This window comes from Ips typographus, linkage group LG16, assembly GCF_016097725.1.
Source record: "Ips typographus isolate SLU linkage group LG16, UJ_Ityp_2.0, whole genome shotgun sequence".
NCBI lineage: Eukaryota > Metazoa > Arthropoda > Insecta > Coleoptera > Curculionidae > Ips > Ips typographus.
In genome coordinates this window covers 169,405-193,474 of record NC_138437.1, presented here as the reverse complement: position 1 = coordinate 193,474, position 24,070 = coordinate 169,405, and the positions used below count along the sequence as shown (strand labels likewise).

At 36.7% G+C, this 24,070-nt stretch overlaps 1 protein-coding gene and 4 long non-coding RNA genes across 6 annotated transcripts; 3 read left to right on the top strand and 2 right to left on the bottom strand.

Moving 5' to 3' along the window:
• The first annotated feature begins 6,616 nt into the window (after nt 1-6,616).
• On the top strand, nt 6,617-10,312 carry LOC145738737 (uncharacterized). The gene is made up of 2 exons (XR_014180842.1): nt 6,617-9,937; nt 9,998-10,312. It is a non-coding gene; the product is annotated as an uncharacterized LOC145738737 (long non-coding RNA).
• A 7,653-nt stretch (nt 10,313-17,965) lies between these two features.
• Nucleotides 17,966-18,901, top strand: LOC145738628 (uncharacterized). The gene is made up of 3 exons (XM_081993522.1): nt 17,966-17,983; nt 18,060-18,251; nt 18,311-18,901. The coding sequence occupies exons 2-3, from the start codon at nt 18,116-18,118 to the stop codon at nt 18,718-18,720; spliced, it is 546 nt and encodes a 181-aa protein (XP_081849648.1). The 5' UTR covers nt 17,966-17,983; nt 18,060-18,115; the 3' UTR covers nt 18,721-18,901.
• Nucleotides 18,902-19,056: 155 nt separating this feature from the next.
• LOC145738630 (uncharacterized) lies at nt 19,057-19,529 on the bottom strand. Its single transcript, XR_014180826.1, has 2 exons — nt 19,394-19,529; nt 19,057-19,327 (listed from the first exon to the last, which is right to left on the bottom strand). It is a non-coding gene; the product is annotated as an uncharacterized LOC145738630 (long non-coding RNA).
• An 812-nt stretch (nt 19,530-20,341) lies between these two features.
• Nucleotides 20,342-21,821, bottom strand: LOC145738631 (uncharacterized). Of its 2 annotated transcripts, none has more exons than XR_014180828.1 (3): nt 21,622-21,821; nt 20,932-21,562; nt 20,342-20,878 (listed from the first exon to the last, which is right to left on the bottom strand). It is a non-coding gene; the product is annotated as an uncharacterized LOC145738631 (long non-coding RNA). The 2 variants fall into 2 exon arrangements; XR_014180827.1 differs by having other exon boundaries at nt 20,342-21,128; nt 21,270-21,562.
• Nucleotides 21,822-21,876: 55 nt separating this feature from the next.
• On the top strand, nt 21,877-22,682 carry LOC145738629 (uncharacterized). Its single transcript, XR_014180825.1, has 2 exons — nt 21,877-22,350; nt 22,412-22,682. It is a non-coding gene; the product is annotated as an uncharacterized LOC145738629 (long non-coding RNA).
• The last annotated feature ends 1,388 nt before the right edge of the window (nt 22,683-24,070 follow it).

Genomic DNA, 24,070 nt, shown 5'->3' with positions numbered 1-24,070 from the left:
TCAATTTACCTTTTAGTTGGATAGATAGACAAAATTATCTCAATAAAATGAATAAAAAATTATAGATTTCAAATCCAACTACAATTTTTGTATTAAACTACTTTTACTATCATCAATAGTTGACGAGATAAAAGTGTGGGTGATGATAAACGGGCCACCTTGTACAATATGACTGTTACTTTGTTTCACTTGACGTTTATGCAAACCGCCGTCTTTCTGGAATAAATAATGCTGCCAAACTAGCTAAATCAGCGGAATCTATGCTTTATGCATGGTTCACGTATTCACCATTCGATTATTATCAACTTTGTCTCAAGTTACAAACAACTCTATATAAAATGCTTATTGCTCGTCTGAAAGTCCTTCTGTCTGGAAGGGATATGCTAGCTCAGCATCCTGTTTTGTCAGTGGAAAAGATTTTCAAATATAGGATTAATAATAATAATAAACTTTATTTGCTAACAAAATGATTCACAGATCAATGTCAACATACAAATGGTGCCTGTAACACCTTTCCAAATAATCTTAAGATATAAACTGTTATCTAATAAAGTTCTATTTCATTTTAGAATATATGTATCTTCACAAAATATGCAGAATAAAATACACTTATTGGTTAAAGGTAAATAAAATGTTAATTTGTAAAATTAAAACAATAAAATTGCCTTTGTTTTAAAAAGTGGATAACTTTCTCTTAATACACACACAGCATTTTGTACGCTTTTATAGCCCTGTATGATGGACTTCTTTCAAAAAAGCACTTCTAGTTTCAATTGACTTTCCTAGGAGCGTAATGATCACGGATCCTAGGAAAGAAATGAGGGATTTTCTGCATTAACATAACCAAAAAGAAAAAGTATAGAGATGGGGCGGTAAGTACCCCAAGCCTATCAAAGTAAGGCCTGCAGCTCGTCCTGGGTTTAATTTTAAAAATTACCCTAATAGTGCGCTTTTGTGCAACAAACACTGATGCACTGCTACTCGAAGCACCCCAGAACAAGATACTGTAAGTGATGGCTGTATGCAAGAAAGATAGTATGTTCGGATTGACTTAATAGTGAGAACATCTCGAAGTCTACGTAACAGAGCATAGCTGCTGCACATACCAAGGGGGAGATCAACTGTCAGATACAAGTATCTGACAGTTGAACTCCCAACGGAACTGTGAGTCCATCGTGTCTCCCAGAAACTGTATGCTCTCTCTTACTAGGATGGACCTACCATGAGAGGGTACGTAAAGTGAATAATTAGGTTTACATATATGAATGTCAATTTAAACCAGTTTTTTGCAGGTTTAGTTTTAAGCAATTTTCTGAGCACCAGTTTTCCATATATTGTACGGCCAACGAATCCGCCAACATAACGGACATATCCTCAGTATATTGGCAGACCATTTTCGCATTCAACCACCCCGCAAGCTCGTTGACATAAACCAAAAACAGTAGCGGGCCCAAAATGGATCCCTGCGATATTCCTTGAGATATATCTTTCGGCCGTGAGATGTGCGATTTACCATTTTGCGTCACGCAGACCGCCTGTCTTCTGTTCTGCAAATAAGATCTGAGCAAATCAGAGCAGACACCCCGTATTCCGTAGTTTGCCAGTTTTTCTGAAGAGATACCGTAATATGTTTACTTGATTTACTTTACCCACATCTACTGTCATTCAACAGTAATGTAAAATTTGCTCAAATTTTAGGTTCTTTTTCTTTTTTGAATTAATAATACAAGATCATTAGACTGCCGGTTCCTCGGGCCGTTCTGCATTGATCAATATCAGCTACTGACAATAGATTACGAGTCATAACAGTGCACTTCGTCAGGTAACGCTATAAAATGTCCTCTTAGTAAGAGACGTAGTAACATGGAATATGAAAACAAACACAGATTTACCGAATTGCTATTCTGGGATTAATATGTTTTTACTCACCGGGGGGCCCCGACGCCCCTCGTCCCTTAGTGTCCCCGACACCATGTTTATAGCAAACCTCGCCTCTGCGCTAACACCTTCTCCTGCCTCTATCACCTGTAGAAACTGATTAATGATCCTCCTCGCTTCCCCAACTAAATGGTAACTACTACTATCACTACATCTTGCACATGCCAATAAATACTACTTGGTCACCCTCTCTCTATCTCTAGGGTACAATCAAACGATTAACCTCAAAATGCTCAAATTGTCTCATAACCTGCTCATACTGCTACGGGACATAAGTTTAACTCCTCTTTGAGTTACGCCAAACTTATGCCCGTCTTCCGTGCACTAAAATCTCAGTATCACCTAGTCGCCCTCCTGGCGTCCCCGCACATGTGAGCCTACTTTCTGGAGTCCCTAACTCTGGCGCTCCTAAACGCCCTGCTTCCACGGCCTATTACGCCCTAGATCTCGTCTAGGCGCGTCTTCCATTCCACTAAATTGACACCACATGCGTCCTCACTGCACGTGGGAGCCAAATATGGTGGACAATATATGCTTCTGCATGCACCTGACGCTCTCGTCTGGTCCCATTTGACACCTCTCTACACTACTAATGTCTGAACAGACATTCCCCTCTTATGTTGCCATAATTACAATCTAACTACTGTGTCTACTACCAGAACTGTTACTTCTCCTACCAATGACAATTGGTCTTCACTCAACACATCAACTAAGTAGTAGCTACACTACAACTACACAGTAGTATATATGTGTACATATGTGTATACAGATTAACCCCTCGTAAAACACCGCGCTCCGCATTTGCAGAGTATAGGGTGGTATGAGATGGGTGATTGCCAAAATCGAACTCCTAGTACCAGAATTATTTTTTTGTTAATATATACAGGGTGTCCCGCGAGGTAAGGGACAAAATTTTACTATGAGTTCTTTAGGTAAATTTGAGTCGAAAATGTCCTATGAACATGGGTCCGCAAATGCTTCCTTACCAAGATATGATTTTTTTAATTTAATAGTGTTATTGTGCCAAAAACTACAATAATGCCGAAAAATAATTTTATTTAAGAAAAAAAAATTTATATTACTGTGAAAATAACTGTTTACAATAATTGCTCAAAGTGTCCACCTTCACATTGTAAGCATAGTCTAGCTCTTTTAATGATGTGGCTGATAGCTTTCCCAATAACACAAGATAATACTATTAAATTTAAAAAAATCATATCTTGGTAAGGAAGCATTGGCGGACCCATGTTCATAGGACATTTTCGACCAGAATTTACCTAAAGTACTCGTAGTAAAATTTTGTCCCTTACCTCGCGGGACACCCTGTATATATTTTTTGCTGCACTTCTGCAATATTGTCACAAGTAGATTTTCGTTAATTACTTACGTCAGCAAATAATCGGCCACTGACCGAAACAAGTCGTCGACCACTTGAATTGCAAAATAAGTAATCGAACCTTTTAGAACGCCAGTCAGCAATAAGTCATCAATTGTTCGGACAATGATCCAAGTGCTTAGACAAGCAATTAAGAAATTGAACTGACTAAGGGATCGCAATACCTTACAATAAATAGCCGAGAAATTTGGAAAGAAAAGGAGTTAAAAATTATCCGCGAAACTAAACGGTTAGGTCGCGAAAGTTAAGGGAACTCTACCCTGACACTTACCCTCGTCCAAAATGGTTTGTGAACTAATTATCATGTAAGTACGAACTCTATAGTTTGAATTAAACCAACTTATGTCTGACAATGCTTTTTATAAATTCAGTTCTCATTTAATCTTTCTTTATTAGTTTCTCTATGAATAAACGTTGTTGTTTTTGTTATCCAATCTTTGAGTTTAACTTGACTACGACCCCAGCCTACACGTCCCCGCGTTACGACCAAAAATTAGACCGTGACAACTTGGTGGAGGCGCCGGGTATCTCTAAATGTAGATCTTCATTACCTACATGCCGGGTATATCATAATTAGTATGTACAACTTTAAAGAAGAAAGTTTGAACTTTGAAAGAATATACAGAGTTAGTAAATTGCATCAAACAAGCTAAGACAGGTTAGACGACATTAATAACAACGTTTGCCAAAAAAAAAAAAAAAATGTTTTTTTGTTAAAAGGGCTAGTGACTCAAATAAGAAGAATCGAACTTTAAAAGTTCTAGTTTAAAGTAAAAATTAAAACCAAAAATGCGTTCAATTTTTTGTTTGTTTGTTAAGAAAACTAGCGAATATGAAACAAAAGAAATAATCGAACTGGTATAAACAACTGATAACGTAGCTTAGTTTTGTATAATAAAAGTGACACATAGGGTTTGTTCTTACAAGCGACCTGTTAAAACGAAATAAAGGTTTCTTATTATGTTGCGGTGATGTAAACATGCACAACAGTGATTTGTGTTCTTATAGCGACTTCAGCTATTACGTTGTGTACTTATGAGTGTTGAGTGCACATTACCCCTAAAATGGGATGAAAATACCCCTAGATTGGGATGAATTTACCCCGTGCAACGGGATGATGTAAAATTATTTTGATGATGTCGCAGCGTGTTTAAATAATACAGAAATGTCTGTATTGGTAGAAGTACATTTATTTTAAATAGCACATAGCAATTCTGTTTGCTGTATGTGTAAATAAGGGCCGTGTGTTAAAACCCAATGTTAAGGTTGAAAACAAGAAAAAGAAAGACTAATACAAACATGTTTACAAAAAGCTCGTTTCTTGTCTCTTTTAATCAGATGAAAATTGAAAAACAACTACATTTGTCTAAACTTTCATGTATCGAAGATTCCTAATACTGACAGCAATCGGTTATGCGTTACTTTGGAAGTTTTCTTATTGGTTGTATTTATTATTCACTTTAAATCGATTATTTCTTGTATTTTTACGTTTCCTCAAAGCACATTACACTCACATTTCAATGAATGAATAGATTTGATCAACTTTTTAGTATAACTAAATTATTTTTATCTTAAATAAACTGTCAGACTAAGTTCGGCTCGGACGAGGGTACGTCGAGGGGTACGTGTAACACGAGGCTAAACGATCAGCCACCAAGGTAAAATAAGGTAGTAATAGCGTCAACCTTAGTAGCTGCCGCGAGAGTAGACCAAAAAGAGGAAACATCCTCTGAATATGTACATGATGTATTCTTTTATACTACTTGTGCGTGCCTCATTCTTTTCGTAATTATTATAGCACATAAACTCATAAAATACGTAGTAAACTGCAGGAAAAGCAGACGTCGTGGAAATCCAAAATCGCCTATAAAAGAAAAAGAAAGAATTGAAATGACTAAGATGGGCGAAAATAAAAGCTCTACAGAATCAAAAACTTTTACGCTCGAATTAAAAGAAAATAAAGAATTACGCTCACTGTCCCAAGGCGAAACAGTATTAGCCCAAATAGAGTGTACTAAAGTACGCAAGTGATTTTCCTTAGTAAGGGAAAAAGGAAAAAATGATACATGTATGTAAGAATTGAGGGAAGAATAAAAACAAATTTCCCCGTACTAAACCAATTTAATGATTCTTATTCCAATATACCACTCTCTCTGCTGGTGAATATCAGAATGCCCTCCACTTTTCTTAAATCCCTTAACTAAACACCCTAAGAGCACCCGTCTCACAAAGTATCTTATTACATACGCCTATCTCTTATCTGTTACAATAATAATTCTCAGGACACTTAAAATAACTTAGCCTAGCAAATTCCCAAAGACGTCCTTTTACACCAATAAATATGTCGCCATCCAAGAGTGGTTGATAAAAGACGCCCTCAAGTACCACGAGCCCGTGTGAAGTTCTCACGATGGGCTCGCCACCTTGATATGATTGCTAACATGTATCAACAATTAATTCTTTTCTTATGCTACAAGCGGGTGACAATCACTTTGTTATTTAAGTCATCGCGGTATGATCATATAAACTGCTGATGAATAAATATCATCGTTATTTCATTTCTAACTTGCACAATCCAGCATACGAGAATAGTTAATAAAAAGCGCGCGCGAAGATTAATAATTATATAATGGTATATATATATATATATAAAAAGAAGGGGGCAAATGAAAGAAAAGTATATTGGGGCAAAAAATACACTACGAGCATATGCGGTAATTAAGTACCGTAGTCAAAATATGGGGCGTTAAATTCCACGGGTTTACAATTTCAAAAATTATATGAGTTGCTAAATGTAATAAATAAACGGTTGCAAAATGTAACTTGAAGACTTTATAAAAGTCAAACGGGGCACGTAAGAGAAAGATTACAAAGTTTCAATATTAGGACGTTAACTGTTTTCACATGATATAATATGGGCAAGCAGCGCTTGATAAGCATATTACAAGTTTTCGAAGAATCGCAGTAAGCCTTTACAATGTATTAAAACAAAAGCAGTGACAGGCAAATGGACAATTTATAATATAGGTTTATATTATATTTAAGAAAAACAAAGGGATTTATTTTTTTTTTGTGCATAACTTAACTAAGGCTATTATCAATATGCCTATATATTTTACGAGGGATTTTATGATTATAACGGGAATGTTAGACATTAAGATTAAAATAGCAGTAGGTAGTAATACGTTTTTTATTGCATTTAACACTGAAGGGGGTAGCTACGCGAAGAAGCCACTACCAAATCAAGAGCGAACAAGGCTTTGGATCAGACTCGGTAAAAACTAATACACGCCACTGGAAATGGAAACGGAAATCAGCAAAAGCTAAAAGCAACAGGCACAGGATGATGAAAACGACGATGAAAAACCAGCCACGGGACGTCAGACCGCGACCACAGTTGAGTCGGTTTGTGATCGTGGCCGCGGTAGGAATAGACACACTAAGCCGTGGTGACCTGCCGCGGGGGATGATCCCAAATCGGCTCCAGTCAAGTTATGTTGACGCAATACGATAAGTTTTGTTGTTGTATCCGGTCATGACAATACAACCAATAAGACGCTGCTGGAATTCCTGACGCTAACTCCCTTGTGATAACTCCCTGATAGGGCTGTCCACCACAACATTGGGTTGACACGTATTTCCATCTCGGACCAGAGGCTCTTGAGATTCAACGCAGTCCCGAAGATTCGAAAGTTGAAATTGGTTGAGGTACGTTCTCACCAGTGACCTTTACCCCAATGTGTCTTTTGGTGGTATCCATAAAATAGAAATATATACTACACTTTGATCTAGGCCAAAAGGCCGAGAAGCAGAGCAGAAAGGCAGAAAATATGTTGCTCTAGTGATATCTTTGTCCTCGGCCAGTACCATCGTACCATCATCGGTTCCAGGCCCCATACCCTCTTCTTCCTAATACGAATTATAATTCCTGAGGTGTATCCATGCGGTCACCTCAGCCCCATATAACTAACAAATGGATACCCGCGGTGTACCCTTGTGGTCACCCCGATATAATTCAGTCCCGTTCCGGCTCGTCACTAATTAGATCACGAACCACACACCATGGCAATCATGAAAATACAGTTCTGGGAATTGTTCCACTTGCACATCCAGAGCAGTAAACGGATATGTAGTTCCAGACTCCAGACACCGTCCAAATTGTCTTCAGAAGCCGTGTTTAGTGCAGTGAAGTGCCGCGAAAAGAAGATAGAATCCCCGAACAAACAATAGTGCGCGGAATATTAGTGAATCGAGAGTGAAAAGTCTTCCCCCTCAGTGTTAAAGCATAGAGACATTAAGTTTTTTTTTACAAACTCTAGAGGTAAGAAAATAACAAAAACATTTATTTTTATTCTAATTGTTATATGTTTTCTTTTATAATTTTTCTTTTGGGGTATGAACGGGATACTAGCGAAAATAACAGAATTTATTTTTTTTTTATCAACCTATCGGAACTTATGTCCATAGATACTACATTTTATGATTTATTTTTAATTTTAATTCTGTGAAAAACCAGGGGCTATACTTTTTTGGTTAGTGTTTACATGTAACTATGATAAATTTTGTTTGTGTTGTAATAAGGGGGAAAATCCATTAAGGATATTTTTATATTACCTCTTTGTTCTATATTAAGATTTGAAGAAAGAGATTAGAATTTGTGGTGTCAAATTTCTGTTACATTGCCACCACGATTAAAAACTTAAAAGTATAATTAATTTAATGTTATTTTGTTTATAAGACTTGCATAGTGAATTTTCTGTCAATATAATTAATATTGTGAAAAGCTAGGGACTACCTTTTGTCGGCCGGGGGAATGTGTCACAAGTAGATTTTCGTTAATTACTTACGTACTTACAAATTACTTACTTACTTACTTACAAATAATCGGCCACTGACCGAAACAAGTCGTCGACCACTTGAATTGCAAAATAAGTAATCGAACCTTTTAGAACGGAAGCTAGCTAAGGTGTTGCAATCGCCAGTCAGCAATAAGTCATCAATTGTTCGGACAATGATCCAAGTGCTTAGACAAGCAATTAAGAAATTGAACTGACTAAGGGATCGCAATACCGATACGATAGCCGAGAAATTTGGAAAGAAAAGGAGTTAAAAATTATCCGCGAAACTAAACGGTTCGGTCGCGAAAGTTAAGGGAACTCTACCCTGACACTTACCCTCGTCCAAAATGGTTTGTGAACTAATTATCATGTAAGTACGAACTCTATAGTTTGAATTAAACCAACTTATGTCTGACAATGCTTTTTATAAATTCAGTTCTCATTTAATCTTTCTTTATTAGTTTCTCTATGAATAAACGTTGTTGTTTTTGTTATCCAATCTTTGAGTTTAACTTGACTACGACCCCAGCCTACACGTCCCCGCGTTACGACCAAAAATTATACCGTGACAATATCATGTTCTTCTAAAATAAATGTAGATATTTCGTTAATAATATAACTTAATAGTAAATAATATACCGTATCCGACAGTAATACAGGATCTCTGCTTACGCAGTCAGTCCTCTGTGGGCGACATCTGATTTATGATGTATTGTGTAATCATATTCTGACAATTTCAAATCCCAACTTGCTAATCATCTGGTAGATTCTAGTGTGATGTTTTAAGCCAATATAATGCGTTATAATACGTAAATGAAATGACAAAAATAGAAAAGTGGCTGCTAACCCCTTCAATTCAGTAATAGAATAATTTTTCCCATTTTGGCTTCTACTCGCATACGTAATGGGGTGTAACGTTTTTCTTCATCTTCCTGAAGTAATATTGCTCCTATTCTACCTTTACATGCATATAGCACCAATTTGCATCCATTATTTAGTTGAAAGTGAGCGATGCTGTAGCTCTTTAAATGCTTTGCTAACATATTTTGCTTTTTTGTTGTGTTGTGCAATATCAACCGTTTCCCAGTATTGAAAGCTGCAGTAGGCAAACTGGCAATGTTTAATGGTAAATATCTCGAAAACGATCAAACTTTTCAGAAAAAAAATGTTTCAGTTAATAAAGTAGTAGAATCGAAAAATAGTATCAGTTACATTAAGGTGGTCTTACATTTGTCGTTGCCACTGAGATTTCATGTAGATGTGACAACGCTGGAAACACAAAAATATTTTAAATGTGTTTCTCGTCCCCGTTTTGGTTATATATTTTTGAGACAGATAGTTTTCCAAATACAGTACTTTTACGCATTTTTGTTGGCCATCCGGTACGATCGTTTATTTTCAGTTAACAAGATGTTAGGTTAATAAAACGGAACCGGTATGAAAGAGTAACTAATAGAATTTTAGAAGTGCTGAATGAAATGAAAAAGTACAATTTTCTAACCGCTTTAGTTTTTGTAATTGTTAACAGAAGACGTCAAAACAAATATCAATAAACTATAGAACTACGCACTATCTCGGTTTTGTCGGCCAATGCTAATCGTATTTCGATCCTCCTGAGAAAGTGTTTTTATCTTTTAGGCGGAGCTATATACACGATATACATTTTCCTTAACTGTAATATACTTGTTTCAGCAACTTCGTTATTTTATGAGTGTTATAAGTGGGTTTAGATTGCAATTTTAATTCAAATATCTTAGAACACAAAGTAAGTTCTTGCTATTAATTTGAATGGTGTTTTTTTAACTGGGGCTTTTTTATCATAAAGATGGACTCACCTAACTATCCACAGCAAGAACGACAGAGGTTGCTACACCTTCAACAAATAATGCTGCAGTGGTCTAGTGATACTTACCCTGCTAGTCTAGGAGCTGCTGAAGAGCGTTTTTTTCAACCACCTCCGTCACTGATCCCACCATCTAATGGCTTGTCTCAAGACGACCCCAATGTGCGTACTTTAATAGTTCATGGTGTGTACATCCATGCTCAGAATTGTGTAATTCATTTTAGTTTCTATTAATATTTTTAATTGTTTGTTTTTAATTGTTATCTTTTATTTCAATAAACTTTCTTTTTTAGCAAACGGTACTTGTTTTGATTGAATATGTTTTGGGATCTAAGAAAGGGAAGTTGTGTTTGAGGATGCTGCACATACGAAGCACTAATTTATCTAAACAGTAATTTTTCCACTTTCCTAATAGAATAGTGAAAACTTTTTCTTGTCCAGCTTCATTAGATTTTACATACAGGGGGGCCGGTTATTTGAAGAGTTATAAGGAAGTTTAATTTGGCGCAAAATTGAGCAACTAGGAGTCGATTAAAATGACGCTTTAAATGTTTAAAAGTTCTTAGTACTTCCGGAGATATCCGAAATTAGTTTTTATTTTTTTACTAATTTATTTGATCAGATAACTGAAAACAAAAAACACTTTACCATTTCCCCTTTTCCTCCTCTACAACGTGACATTATCAAATTTCAGTTCCGACGTTTCGGTTTTTACTTACCATCATCAACTTGGATTTTATTATGAGCGCTATAATAGATTTTTTCATTTTTGAAATGCGCTATTCTTTCTGATTGCGATGATGTGTCATATAATATGGTTCAAATTGGCAGTTTATTGAAAATAACGAAAAGTACATTTAAATAAAGGGTCTCTTGAAAATGACAGCTCAACAATTCTCTGTTAAGTCACTTGACACTTCTTCACTTGACATCAATTTCATCTTCAAACCGATGAGCATGTGACACTGTTAAATGGCGTCACGGAATCCCCTCTGACTTTCTAATCATTGTTGATTGATGTTTATTTATCACACTCTTCTGGATCTTTCCTGATTTATTTGATGAGGTATATAAAAATAAATGTAATGTTACCGTGCCACTTTTCCTCTTTTTACAACGTAGCATTATTATTAATGACATAAAAGTCAGTTTCAGACAACAATAATCAGTTTTTAGGTTTTTGTATTGGGAACGCCATATTAGATAGAATTTTACTTATTTAAAATGTATTTTGTTACAGTTGATCTAAAATATCACAAATTGCATCTTTACGAAGAGTGCATTGTGCTTGATAATAGTCAACAACTTAGATGAGAGCTCGTTTCGTGTCATTATCTGACTGATCATTCATTTGCAAATGGCAGTAATATCACGTGGAGTAGTGTCATTTGACCGATCGACGGATTTTTGAGATGTCATTTTCAAGGCGCTCATTGCAAAAACATAATTTATGTGATTTTTACAAAATTCCAAGACTGAACCATAACATATGGTACATCATCGTAATCAGAAAAATAGGCTCTATTCAAATATGCAAAAATTCAATATCGCGCTTAAGAAAAAATAAAGTTGATCATGGTAAATGATAATGCCTCGTTGTAGAGGAGGAAAAGTGACAATGTGTGACGGTGTCTTTTGTTTTCAGTTATCATATCAAATAAATTAATAAAAAAATAAAAACTAATTTTCAAAAGTACTAAGAATTTTTAAAACGGCATTTTAATCGACTTCTTATTGCTCAGTTTTGCCCCAATTTAAACTTCCTTGTATCTCTTGTATAAATGGAAATGCTTGGAACACTACTTTTGATTTCGTAACTTCCTTTGGACTAGTAAGGAGGTGAACATATCGAAAGTCTCCTCCCGTAGCCCTTGAGCCAGAAGGGAGGATGAGTTTTGAAAGTCTCACTTTCCTGTAATTTATTTATATCTTGGAAACTGTGTATTCTACCGACATGACCACCCTATAAAAAATAAAAGCTGATTGAATTTCCTACAAGTTTCACTCAGTCAAGTTTTTCGATACACTTGATAGTATTTGCGATATCCGCTTTTGAATGTCTGTAAGCCTGACAGACGCTACACAACTAACCGCGACTTTCTAAAGCGGATATTTTGAAAAATATGCAAGATATCGAAAAACTTATTCATCTTTAATTTTGATGGCCATGTCGGTAATAATCCCCAAATTGAGAAAATACTGACTGAAATAGCGTTTCATTGCATTTCTGACTTTCCTTCATTTTCAAAAGCCTTTATCACAGTTTGAAAAAATGCTATACGTCTTTGGATTTTATGGTCAATTTACTGGTTACACAGAAAATTTCAGGGCCGTAACCCCCAGATTTCGAAAATATTGACTGAAATTGTGTTTCATTGCGTTTTAACTGACCTTTCCTCTCTTCCTTTTCTCTAATCCTTTCTTTGTGATGGTATTTATAATATTTCGAGTGATGTAAAGGTTGTTTATGAAAAAAGTGCAACACGCTGTGTTTTAAGGTCAATTTACTGGCTACACAGCAAATTTTAAAACCATAAAATCCAGATTTTGAAAGATCCTGACTTAAATTGTGTTGTTTCATTGCATTTTCACTGACATGCTTTAATTTTTGATAGTAATGGTCACAGTTTCCGTAAAGTAAGGTTTGTTTATGAAAAAAATACAGTACGTCTCTGGATTTTATGGTAAATTTACTGGTTATACAGCAAATTTCAGTACCGTAACAGCCAGATTTTGAAAATACGAACTGGAATGACCTTTCTATGAATTTCTGACTTTTCTTGAATTGAATTCTTGGATTTATGGAGTTTAGATGTACCAAGAATTGCTGCAGTTCGTCTTCACCATATCTCCAAACGACAAAGGTATCGTCAACGTATGAAAACCAGCACTTTGGTTTCTTTGGAGCGGTGGCCAGAGCATTTCCTTTGAATGTTTCCATAAAATAGTTTGCTATTACCGGACTGAAAGGGCTGCCCATTGTTACATCATCATTCTGTTCGAAGAATTTACCCTGCCATTGGAAGTAAGTGGTGGTTAGGCAGTGTGTGAACAATTTGGCGATGTCTAGTGGAAATTCTCGTTCTATCTGCTCCATAGCCGTACCATAGTGAATAAAGAAACAATATCAAAACTCACAAGGACGTCACCTGGAGATAAAGTTAAGGCTTGTCCACAAAATGTGCTGAGTTTCTTATGAAGCTGTTTGTCTATCCTACTTTTGGTTGAGGGAGTGTTGTAAGGTACTTTTATATCTCATACGTAGTGCTTCCTATGGCACTAACGGTGGGTCTCAGTGGTACATCCGACTTGTCTATTTTAGGTAAACCATAAAGTCTGGTTGGAAGAACCTCTGACTTCTTGAGCTTCAAGATATCTTCAGCAGCGACAGACGTGGAATCTTCAATAAGTTGATTTGTGGTCCTCAGTATTCGAGCTGTTGGGTCACGTGGCAACTTCTTGTAGGTTATGGGATTCAGAACGGTTTCGATTTTCCGTTCGTAGTCTGTTGTTGATATGATCACTGTTGCGTTTCCTTTATCAGCAGGTAAAACGAGGATGTTTTTGTCTTGATTGAGTGTTTTAGGAGCTGCTGTCTCTCCAAAAGTGAGATTGTTTTTTGGGGGCTTTGATCGCTGTAGAACCCGTGACGTTTCTGCTCTTAGGTGCTCTGCGGTATGCATTAGCAGCGACCGTATTCCACTTTCCACATTTGCAATGATTTCCTCCACCGGCAGCTTTGCAGGTACTATCGCAAAATTTCCTTCTTGTAGCAGGTAGTTCTTTTTGAGTAAGATTGACAATAGTTCTACGTTGTCTTTCTTCAGGTGGGGCTTCTACTAAATCCGATTGCCGGTTCTGTTGTGTCAGATCTTGAAACTTCTTTTTTTGACGCTCTGTCGCTATGGCTTCAGTTATACTCTTGCGTTCGTGTGTTAAACGATCCATTTTTTCCCAGTCGCTCCAATGTAATACGTTTGCCTGCTCGTCTTTTGTAGTTGTCCATAAAATCTAATAAAGTTTGTTTGGAAATTTTTTTTGACTAACTCGAATCACAAATTATGACAGTAGCACTGACAGTAGTCGTAAGGACTCCCATTACACACATCAGATACCTGCTAGTGCCAGGTAATAGAAACTAGTTTTACTGTTTTTATCAAGTTTTAAATTACAATTTTAATTTTTTTTTTTTTCAACATTTCTTTTTGAGTGTCGCTTCCCAGACTCACCCTGTATGTATTGTATTCTTTATATTTTATTTCATGTTCCAAATGTTGATAGATATAGGTACTATTATACTTTATTTACTAACTACTACTTACTACTTCTTTATAAAGTCACCATGCTCTGGGTTCCATGACACAGAGGAATTGAGGGAGATGAGAAAGCCAACATTCTGGCTAAAAAAGAGGCCGGCATTCCTTTTACAGGACCAGAACCCTTCTGTGGCTTGGGGGATTACACCTGCAAACACGAGCTTAAATTGAAGGAGGAACACACGAAAGAGTCAAGCTCTGGGAGCAACTCACTGGATTGGCGTAGTCTAAGAAACTTCTTGGAGGTTACAACCGGGAAAGGAGTAAAGAATTTGTAACTACACTCACTCACAGGTTTCCTCTCAGGACACTGTCGCTTGAGAGGCCACCTGAAGCGGATAGGCCTAGGAAAACACGGAAAGTTCAAATTCTGTGGGGATGTGGAACAGACTCCTAAACACCTGCTTTGTGAATGTGATGTAGTCTCAAACATAAGGACCAACTTGTTTGGTAGCAGCATCATCAATTATGGGGAATTTCTTTTCTAAAGCCGACTCAGCTGCTGGCTTTTATTACGGCCTTGCAGCTGGAGCCTCCTCCAACTGTGATGAGACTAGCCTCAGCCCAGATCCTAGTGACGGGGGACACAATAGGCTTCAAGGCCACAGTGCATTGTCACCCCGACAGCTACAATCCACAACACGTTATTTAATAGTTGTTGTTCACCAATGAAGACGAAAATTATGATAATAGACCGCAACCCTGCTAATGTTGGGCAGATTGATGGTTTTGAAGTGGTTGAGAAATTTAATTATTTGGGATCGCTTATCACAAACAAGAGCGGCTCTGACGAAGAAATCAAACGCAGACTAGCTGTTGAATCCTTCTTCCCTTTTGTAATTTTTTATTAGTGGACTGTATAAACTGACAAAACAAAAATGCGAAAAGAACGGAGAGCGCAACGACCAATTCGGCTTACTACTACTTTCCGACTGCTCGATTTTTCCAGGTTTTAAGAAACGCATGAGTGCGACGCAGACACCCTGATATGACGGAGAAAAAATATCGTCTAGCCGTGGCATCGATCGTTGACCGGTTCGGTCCTCAAAAAAATGCATTACTTTACACTAGCCATGGCACGTAATTCAACTATAAAACTAACTAGAATATGGAAAGACTCTGCAATATCTCAACGCAACAAACTGAAATTATTAAACTCCTTGATCTTTTCTATTGCCACATATGCCTCTGAGAGCTGGACTTTAAAAATGTCCAATCGAAGAATAATAGATGCTTTTGAAATGTGGGCCTACAGAAGAATGCTGCGAATATCATACACAGTACTAACGTGTCAATCTTTAAGAAACTAAAAGTCACCACAAGGCTATCAACCAGGATAAACCAATCATACCTACGAAATTTTGGACACATCTCAAGGAGAACGAATGGGCTGGAAAAACTTATTGTGGAGGGAAAGATGAATAGTAAACGACCACGAGGAAGGTCTCCGACGCGCTGGGTAGATCAAACCAAAGAAATCATTGGTCACGGTCTGCAAGAAGCTTCTCTTGCTGCTCAGGACAGAGCAGGATGGAGAAATACGATCCGAGCAATAGAAACATGATGTCACCATGCTCTCCCGAGAGCAAAAAGGACAAAAGAGAGCTCACCAATATTTGTACTTTTTTATTTATTTTTGTCAATTTTACAGCAGCTTGCTAAATAAATACCAGGTGTCCAAGAGCACCCTGGACATTGGAGATTAACATGGGAAAATGGTTTTGATTTTTTTGCGCCTGTACGGTTCATTTAATGAAAAAACGCTTTAGATAAAAGTGGTAGAGCACATTTTCGGCTATCAACTTGTAATTTTTTCAATACTGTAGATTTGACCAATAAGACGCAAAACGGCTATAAAATTCAGAAATTTTAAATCTCGCGCCAAGCGGTCGTTAAGAGAAATTCATATCCGGCCATGCTACCAACCTTTCAAAATCATAACAAATGGCTGTCATTCTGTACTACCCAAATAATACAAAGAAAATAAAAATAAATCGTGGTAAAGACACTTTATCAGTAACCACAGCCCAAAAATCTGGTAAGTTGCATTTATAACCTCATCAATGTCTCACTCAAAACTTATTTACTTTGTAGCAAAATTCTTTAAGAAAACATTGGTTTTGCTTGCAAATATTTAATGAGGATGACCGAATCACCTATCTCAAGCCTCTTCATAACACTACCAAACGATTTAAAGTGATGAAAACAGTGGACAATGAAGCCAGATCTTTGAAGATAAGTTTCCTAGTGTACAGGGACAAGAACAAAGGGGCCAAATACTTCCTTCAAAAGTGATGTAATTTAGCTTCAAGGTGCTTAGCTTCATGGACTATCATCAGCAAACCTCTCATTCATCACAGGAACTCTTCCAGGTCCGTTTCTCGAATTTTCTTGGCCACTCCGTCTCTCCAGCTTCTGCGCGGTCTTCCTGGTTTTGCCTCGTCTAGTGTTTTTTAAGTTTTTTCAAACTTATTTAACCTCTGCCACAGTTATTTTAATTTCCAGTTTGTATAAATATGCCCTGGTATTCGTTTTGAATGTCTTTAAATTGAGGTCTGTCTTCTGTCAACATATCTTCAAAGTATCTCTTCCATTTTTGAGGTGTTATAGGTGAGACAATGTCCTTCGTTCGTCCTCTTTTTATACTTTTGTGAAGCCTCCAGCTTTCTGTACTCTTCCTGTCTCCATTGTATGTATTGAGCCTTAAACACGTCCTTTCCCATTCATTGTTCTTCTTTATACATATTTTCTTCCTTACTCTCCTTTGTAATTCTTTGTATTTTATCTTGTCTTCCCTACTTTTCGAACTTAAATATATGTGGTATCTTTTCCTTGTTTATTCTTTTATTTCGTGTTCAACTTCTTCATCCCACCAGTATAGTTTTTTTTTGGTTTTCCACATTTTTCTTTATAACCCAGTGCAACTTTTACCGGTGAGTGTATGCCCCTCTTTATATATTCATCTTCTTCTTCTGGATTTTGCTATGGAGTTTACATCTGTATAGTATTTTTGTACTTTCATGTTCGAGGCTGTTGACTTTAAATGTTTTGGAGTTTTTTCGTTTGTTATTTCATCCTTTTTTTGGACTTATAGCTTTTTATTTACTTATATAGCTGAAATTCACGAAATTTACAGTAATTTTTTTTTACCCCATATATGGGTGAAGAAATAACTTTTGAGGTAAAATGATGAGGATCCTGATTTTAGAAAGAACGGCCTTTCAAAACCTTTTTTGTTTATTAAACTCATCTGAGAAGTTTCGGAGATACAGGCTGTTAAAAATGGCCAAAACTTTCCTGTATCAATCTTTTCAGCGAGCAGTTTATAATGCAAACAATATCAAAGACATAAACTAAAAAAGCCAAAAATGCCAGAAATTGTTCATGTATGCCGAACCTTTTCATATGACCATTGCACACTAGAATGTACAGGGTTGATTCGTATATTTGGACAAATTGCGGAGACTTAGGAGTTGATAAAGTTAACGTCAAACTAAATCACGTTTATAGTTTATTCTATTTTGATCAAACTGAGTAAAACAGAATTATTGTGGTTTTTTCAGATCAATTTATTTGTTGTCTAATAACTGGAATTAATTGCTGGGGCTGTGTAAATGAGGATCAATAAATCTGACTACCTTGTTCATTGCTGGTAAACCCAAATACATTTGGCAAACCTGCAAAAAGAACTAAGAATGCTGTTTTTTTGGTACTTAAACATTTTTCAGGTAGTAAAGGGCATTCAAACAAGCTATTGACCGAAAACATACGGGTTGTTACTAAAATGACAAGTGTAGATATTTCACTTCAAATTATAAAATGTGTAGAAAAATACCCCATTTTATACGACCCCAAGTATGACAAACTGAAAGTCAGACAAGAATATTGGATAAAAGCGGCTAAGGAATTAAATGAGAACGGTAAGCATATTTCAGAACCCCAGTACCTACCTACTCCTAAAATACAGACACTTTTTCAGCTGACACCTTAAAAAAAAAGTGGAAAAACCTTAAAGATGGCTACGTAAAATATCTGCAGAGCCAGATTAATCCAAAAGGACGGTCCAGGATTGCATCTGGATTCAGACTGTCCAAAGAAATGGAGTTTTTGAACCCTTATCTTACATGCGTTAAACCGAATGAATTGAACGAAACCACCAAGAAAGACATGCTTGATGATGTACTTTTTGTGAAATTATGGAAAGAATTTAAGAAAGTGCCAAACGATTTGAAAAAGGATACATTCGACAAGATGATCAAGATAGCACAACTAGCTCAAGGTGAAAAGTGCGACGATGACGTTTTTGAAGAGAATTCTTCTGGGGAAGATTCGGACAGTGGTGATTCTGGATATAAGATTAATGTAAGGTCACTATGCAAAAGGCTATAATTTATATAATTTGTTTAAAGTGTTTTAAGTGTTTTTTGTTTTATATACTACTGTGTGGAATTTTAACAAATGACGCTTTTTTAAAGGTCAAATCGGTCACTGTTGAAGATCTGAAAACAATAATAATTTCTGCAATCTATTTTATCAATATATTTATTAATAAATTTCTTTTTTACTTGTGTCTCTTGCCCATTGTTTTATTCAGAAATGGTGCTGTTGTTGTACTTTTAAATTCTGAAATTCCTTTCGATATTGTCCTAAAGTGATCTTGAGTGAGGTAGGTTATAGTAGAGTAAAATAAAAATAAATATGAAAGGAAGGAAATGACAAACAGTCTTCTCCACAATACTTTATTATGACCTTAGATGGTAAGGTCTGCTCAACAAGTTTCGGTCACATAAATGACCATCTTCAGGAGCTACAAGAATAACCTACTTTACATGGTGTACCATAAGTTTAATGTTAAAAAACGAGATGTTAAAAAACGAGAAAACGTACCTTAAATCGATCGATCAATGTGACTACTGTCTTTTTACAAGGGGAGAGACAGAGAGACCCATGTTATAACGAATTAGTGACTATAACATAGTTAAGTAGGTGAACAATGCTGTAAAATTTTTTTTAACACATGTAACAATTGATTAAAGGGATTATAGGGAAATTTAATAGTTACCTCATTATGGAGAAAAAACTAACTATAGCACATTAAATTAAAATTAAACAAAAAACTTAAACTAGACCCATTTAGGGCTGGGTGAGACCCTAGGGGGAAAAAAGAGATCTTAAAACTCGTGCACCATCCACTGAAGAGGCGATCAAACAGGAAACAAAATGGAGGTGCAAAAATTTTTAAAAAATTTCACATTGATAAGCCGTTAATTTGAAGGCAGAGGGGGAACCGTTAAGAGGGGGTTACAATAAAATAAAATAAAATCAATAATTTAGCTGACAACAGGTGGATAGTTCTGCAACCCACAAAACAAGTGAAGATCAACAATAGAAAGGTTAAAACCCGCAACCATTCATACCGCAGGTGGTGGAGTTGAAAGTAAACAATGCACCAAACCAGCAAACAGGTGGACAACGTATTAAGCCAGATGAGGGTGGCTAATAGGGGTTCAAAAATGGTGGCAAAACTGCAAGAAATGCCGACACCGACACACGCCACGGTGAGGGAGGGGAAAGTGAAAAAGGAGGTGTTAGGGTTGTGTAAAAGGGGTATGTGAAGCATTAAAAGGTTAAGGACCTAAAAAAGGAGGTTGATGTATGGTTAAGCTGGTCATTCAGGCAGGTGCAACCACCATCATCAGAAGCCTTGTTAATCTCAAGCACCTCAAGGTGGTTAAGTAGGCTGCCCTTACCACAGACATGCAGAATCTTGAAACCCTGTTCGGTGTTGAAGGTATGATTATTCTGACGAAGATGTCGAGAGAAATTAGATTTCATGTAAGAAGTATTTAGGTTAGGGTTGTTGGTGAACTTCAAGTACTCCCGAGTGTGTTCATGAATGCGAGTGGAGAACTTCCTGCCCGTCTGACCAACATAGAGAGCATTACATCCTGGGGTACAACAGGACAGTTGGTAAACGCCTGATTTATGGAGTTGGGGAGTAGGTCCCAAAATCCACAAACCCAATATCCCCATCAGACCAGTGGTTTCCTTTTGCGGTTCTCCCTGCCACCATCTTTCTGCCTGGTTAAATGATATTATCCTTAAAACCACCGGATTTAAAAGTAAATATTCCATAAAAAATTCATTTGAACTTTGCTCCCAACTCAAAGACTTAATCATCCCAGACACAGCAATCATGGTCTCCTTCGATGTTTCCAACCTCTTTCCCAGCATCCCACCACCTGATTGTTTAAACTTGGTCCAGGATTTGTTGTCCTCTTCGGAAGGCCTTGACCCTTTCCAGGTGGAAGACTTATTAACCCTGGTGGCTCTGGTACTGGACCAAAACTTTTTCCAGTTCAACAACACTTTCTATTCACAGTCCGGAGGCCTGGCTATGGGTTCATGCCTTTCCCCTCTGCTAGCAGAGATTTTTATGTCCAACATTGAACATTCCCTAGAATCCTACCACTCCTTCAATAAAATACTCTTCTTCAAAAGATATGTGGATGACATTTTCTGTATTTTTGATGGGTCTCTAGATGACCTTCAACAATTATTCTTGTTTCTTAATGATTTACACCATTCAATCTCATTCACCATGGAACTAGAGTCATCCCATAAACTACCTTTCCTTGATATTTTGCTTTACAGGTCTTGTAACCACATTGAGTTCTCCATCTATCACAAACCCACAAGCACTGACTGCATAATCCCCTTCCAATCCAATCATCCAATTAATCAAAAGGTTGCGTCATTAAACTGTTTCTTTAACCGTCTATTTAACATACCAATGTCTGAAACAAACTTTAACTTAGAACTTTCCTGGATCAGAACAGTAGCAACCAATAATAATTTTCCAAACACATTAGTTAATAAAATTTATTTTAACCATTTTAAAAAATTTGTCAATAAGAACTTAATACATTCAGACAAACCTGAAAACCCCAAATTCTTTTCCATCCCTTTTATGGGCCCACTGTCACTTCAGGTTAAAAACATTTTCAGGTTAAATAACATAAATATTTGCTTCAAAGTCTCCAACACCTCTAGACAATTCCTTTCCCATTCCAAAGACCCTACTCCCCAACTCCATAAATCAGGCGTTTACCAACTGTCCTGTTGTACCCCAGGATGTAATGCTCTCTATGTTGGTCAGACGGGCAGGAAGTTCTCCACTCGCATTCATGAACACACTCGGGAGTACTTGAAGTTCACCAACAACCCTAACCTAAATACTTCTTACATGAAATCTAATTTCTCTCGACATCTTCGTCAGAATAATCATACCTTCAACACCGAACAGGGTTTCAAGATTCTGCATGTCTGTGGTAAGGGCAGCCTACTTAACCACCTTGAGGTGCTTGAGATTAACAAGGCTTCTGATGATGGTGGTTGCACCTGCCTGAATGACCAGCTTAACCATACATCAACCTCCTTTTTTAGGTCCTTAACCTTTTAATGCTTCACATACCCCTTTTACACAACCCTAACACCTCCTTTTTCACTTTCCCCTCCCTCACCGTGGCGTGTGTCGGTGTCGGCATTTCTTGCAGTTTTGCCACCATTTTTGAACCCCTATTAGCCACCCTCATCTGGCTTAATACGTTGTCCACCTGTTTGCTGGTTTGGTGCATTGTTTACTTTCAACTCCACCACCTGCGGTATGAATGGTTGCGGGTTTTAACCTTTCTATTGTTGATCTTCACTTGTTTTGTGGGTTGCAGAACTATCCACCTGTTGTCAGCTAAATTATTGATTTTATTTTATTTTATTGTAACCCCCTCTTAACGGTTCCCCCTCTGCCTTCAAATTAACGGCTTATCAATGTGAAATTTTTTAAAAATTTTTGCACCTCCATTTTGTTTCCTGTTTGATCGCCTCTTCAGTGGATGGTGCACGAGTTTTAAGATCTCTTTTTTCCCCCTAGGGTCTCACCCAGCCCTAAATGGGTCTAGTTTAAGTTTTTTGTTTAATTTTAATTTAATGTGCTATAGTTAGTTTTTTCTCCATAATGAGGTAACTATTAAATTTCCCTATAATCCCTTTAATCAATTGTTACATGTGTTAAATTTTACAGCATTGTTCACCTACTTAACTATGTTATAGTCACTAATTCGTTATAACATGGGTCTCTCTGTCTCTCCCCTTGTAAAAAGACAGTAGTCACATTGATCGATCGATTTAAGGTACGTTTTCTCGTTTTTTAACATCTCGTTTTTTAACATTAAACTTATGGTACACCATGTAAAGTAGGTTATTCTTGTAGCTCCTGAAGATGGTCATTTATGTGACCGAAACTTGTTGAGCAGACCTTACCATCTAAGGTCATAATAAAGTATTGTGGAGAAGACTGTTTGTCATTTCCTTCCTTTCGTACTCTTGCGACTCCACTGAAAGAATATGGACTACTACTTCTTTCTGAAAAATAAATATGTCCGACTGTTAATTCTACAACAATATGACGTATCTCAGATTGCTTTCAATTTTCGTTGGTAAAATAATATGCTTTTAATAAAACAAATTAATTTCTTTTAATAATAATTATTTGATAGTGAGTTTTTTTACTAATTATAATATTTCAATGACCTGATCACCTGAAAATTACACACTTTTGCTTTCTAAGCTCCCATTTTGCCAGTAAGGAAATTGCTATATTACCTGAAAATAATACTTTACTATGAATGCGTAGAAGGACCACACACGGTGTTTTTCTTAAATTCCGACTTGAATTTCAACTCTGAAATTAGTTACATTTCGACTTTAAACTCAGAAATTAGTCAAATTTAGACATCAAACTCGGAATTTGGTTAAATTACGACTCCAATCTCAGAAATTAACTAAATTCCGACTTGAAACTCGAAAATTAGTTAAATTTAGACTCCAAACTCGGAAGTTAGTTTACTGCGTCTTAAATCTCGAAAATGTAAGAATTTTCGAATGTTACATTGTCACATTGTAAACACTCATCAAACTAAAATACACACACCGGCAAAATTAGAGGAACGGTCAAAAATTAGACTTAGTTTAACATCAATTTTGTCTTTTTCAATCATCTTTTTTATGAATTGTAGCTGGATTCTTCATGAATACATCTGTCTTATTACAATTTTTAAATGGTTTGTTTTTATGTCATATACAGGGACGAAAAGGAAGTAGGGAATTTTCTGTGCTTTTTGAGACACCCTGTGGAGAGAAGAACTGAGAATTGAAACATGTTATAACATCAAATTGTAGCCCGTTATTTTCTGAACATTTTTTTTTTTTTATTCCCTCTGATATCTCAATTATTAAAGAAAATACAGGGTCTCGCGATTTGCGTCGAACATCGAAGATGCTTCTCGGTGTATCGCTTTCTAACGGTCGCCTATTTTAACACGCGCCCGGCCAGATATTGCGGCGCATCGGATCCATCCCGAATCGAGTGCTCGTTCAGTAAGTATCGAGCATAGTAGGCCCAAACCGTAACAGTGTCGTTGCCATCTTTGACTTAATCCGTTGCTCCTCCTGGGTTGAAACATCCACACAGCATCACCTTCCTTATAATTGCCACCAGCTGGTCTGTGGTCCAGTGTCATCTTCATACGGTCGTTGTTTGGTTTCATCTTCTCTCTCTCAAGTTCCTGAATTGTGCTTGATCCCTTCTGTAACGAACACTGGTCACACCGTTTACACCATTCCTCAACGTCCTTTCTGAAATTAATCCAGTAAAATCTCTTATCCAGTAGATAAGTAATAA

Coding starts and splice junctions, on each gene's coding strand:
- LOC145738628 (XM_081993522.1), top strand. CDS start 18,116: ATGACAAGTGTAGATATTTCACTTCAAATTATAAAATGTGTAGAAAAA. Junction 18,252..18,310: donor TAAGGAATTAAATGAGAACG/GTAAGCATATTT, acceptor ACACTTTTTCAG/CTGACACCTTAAAAAAAAAG.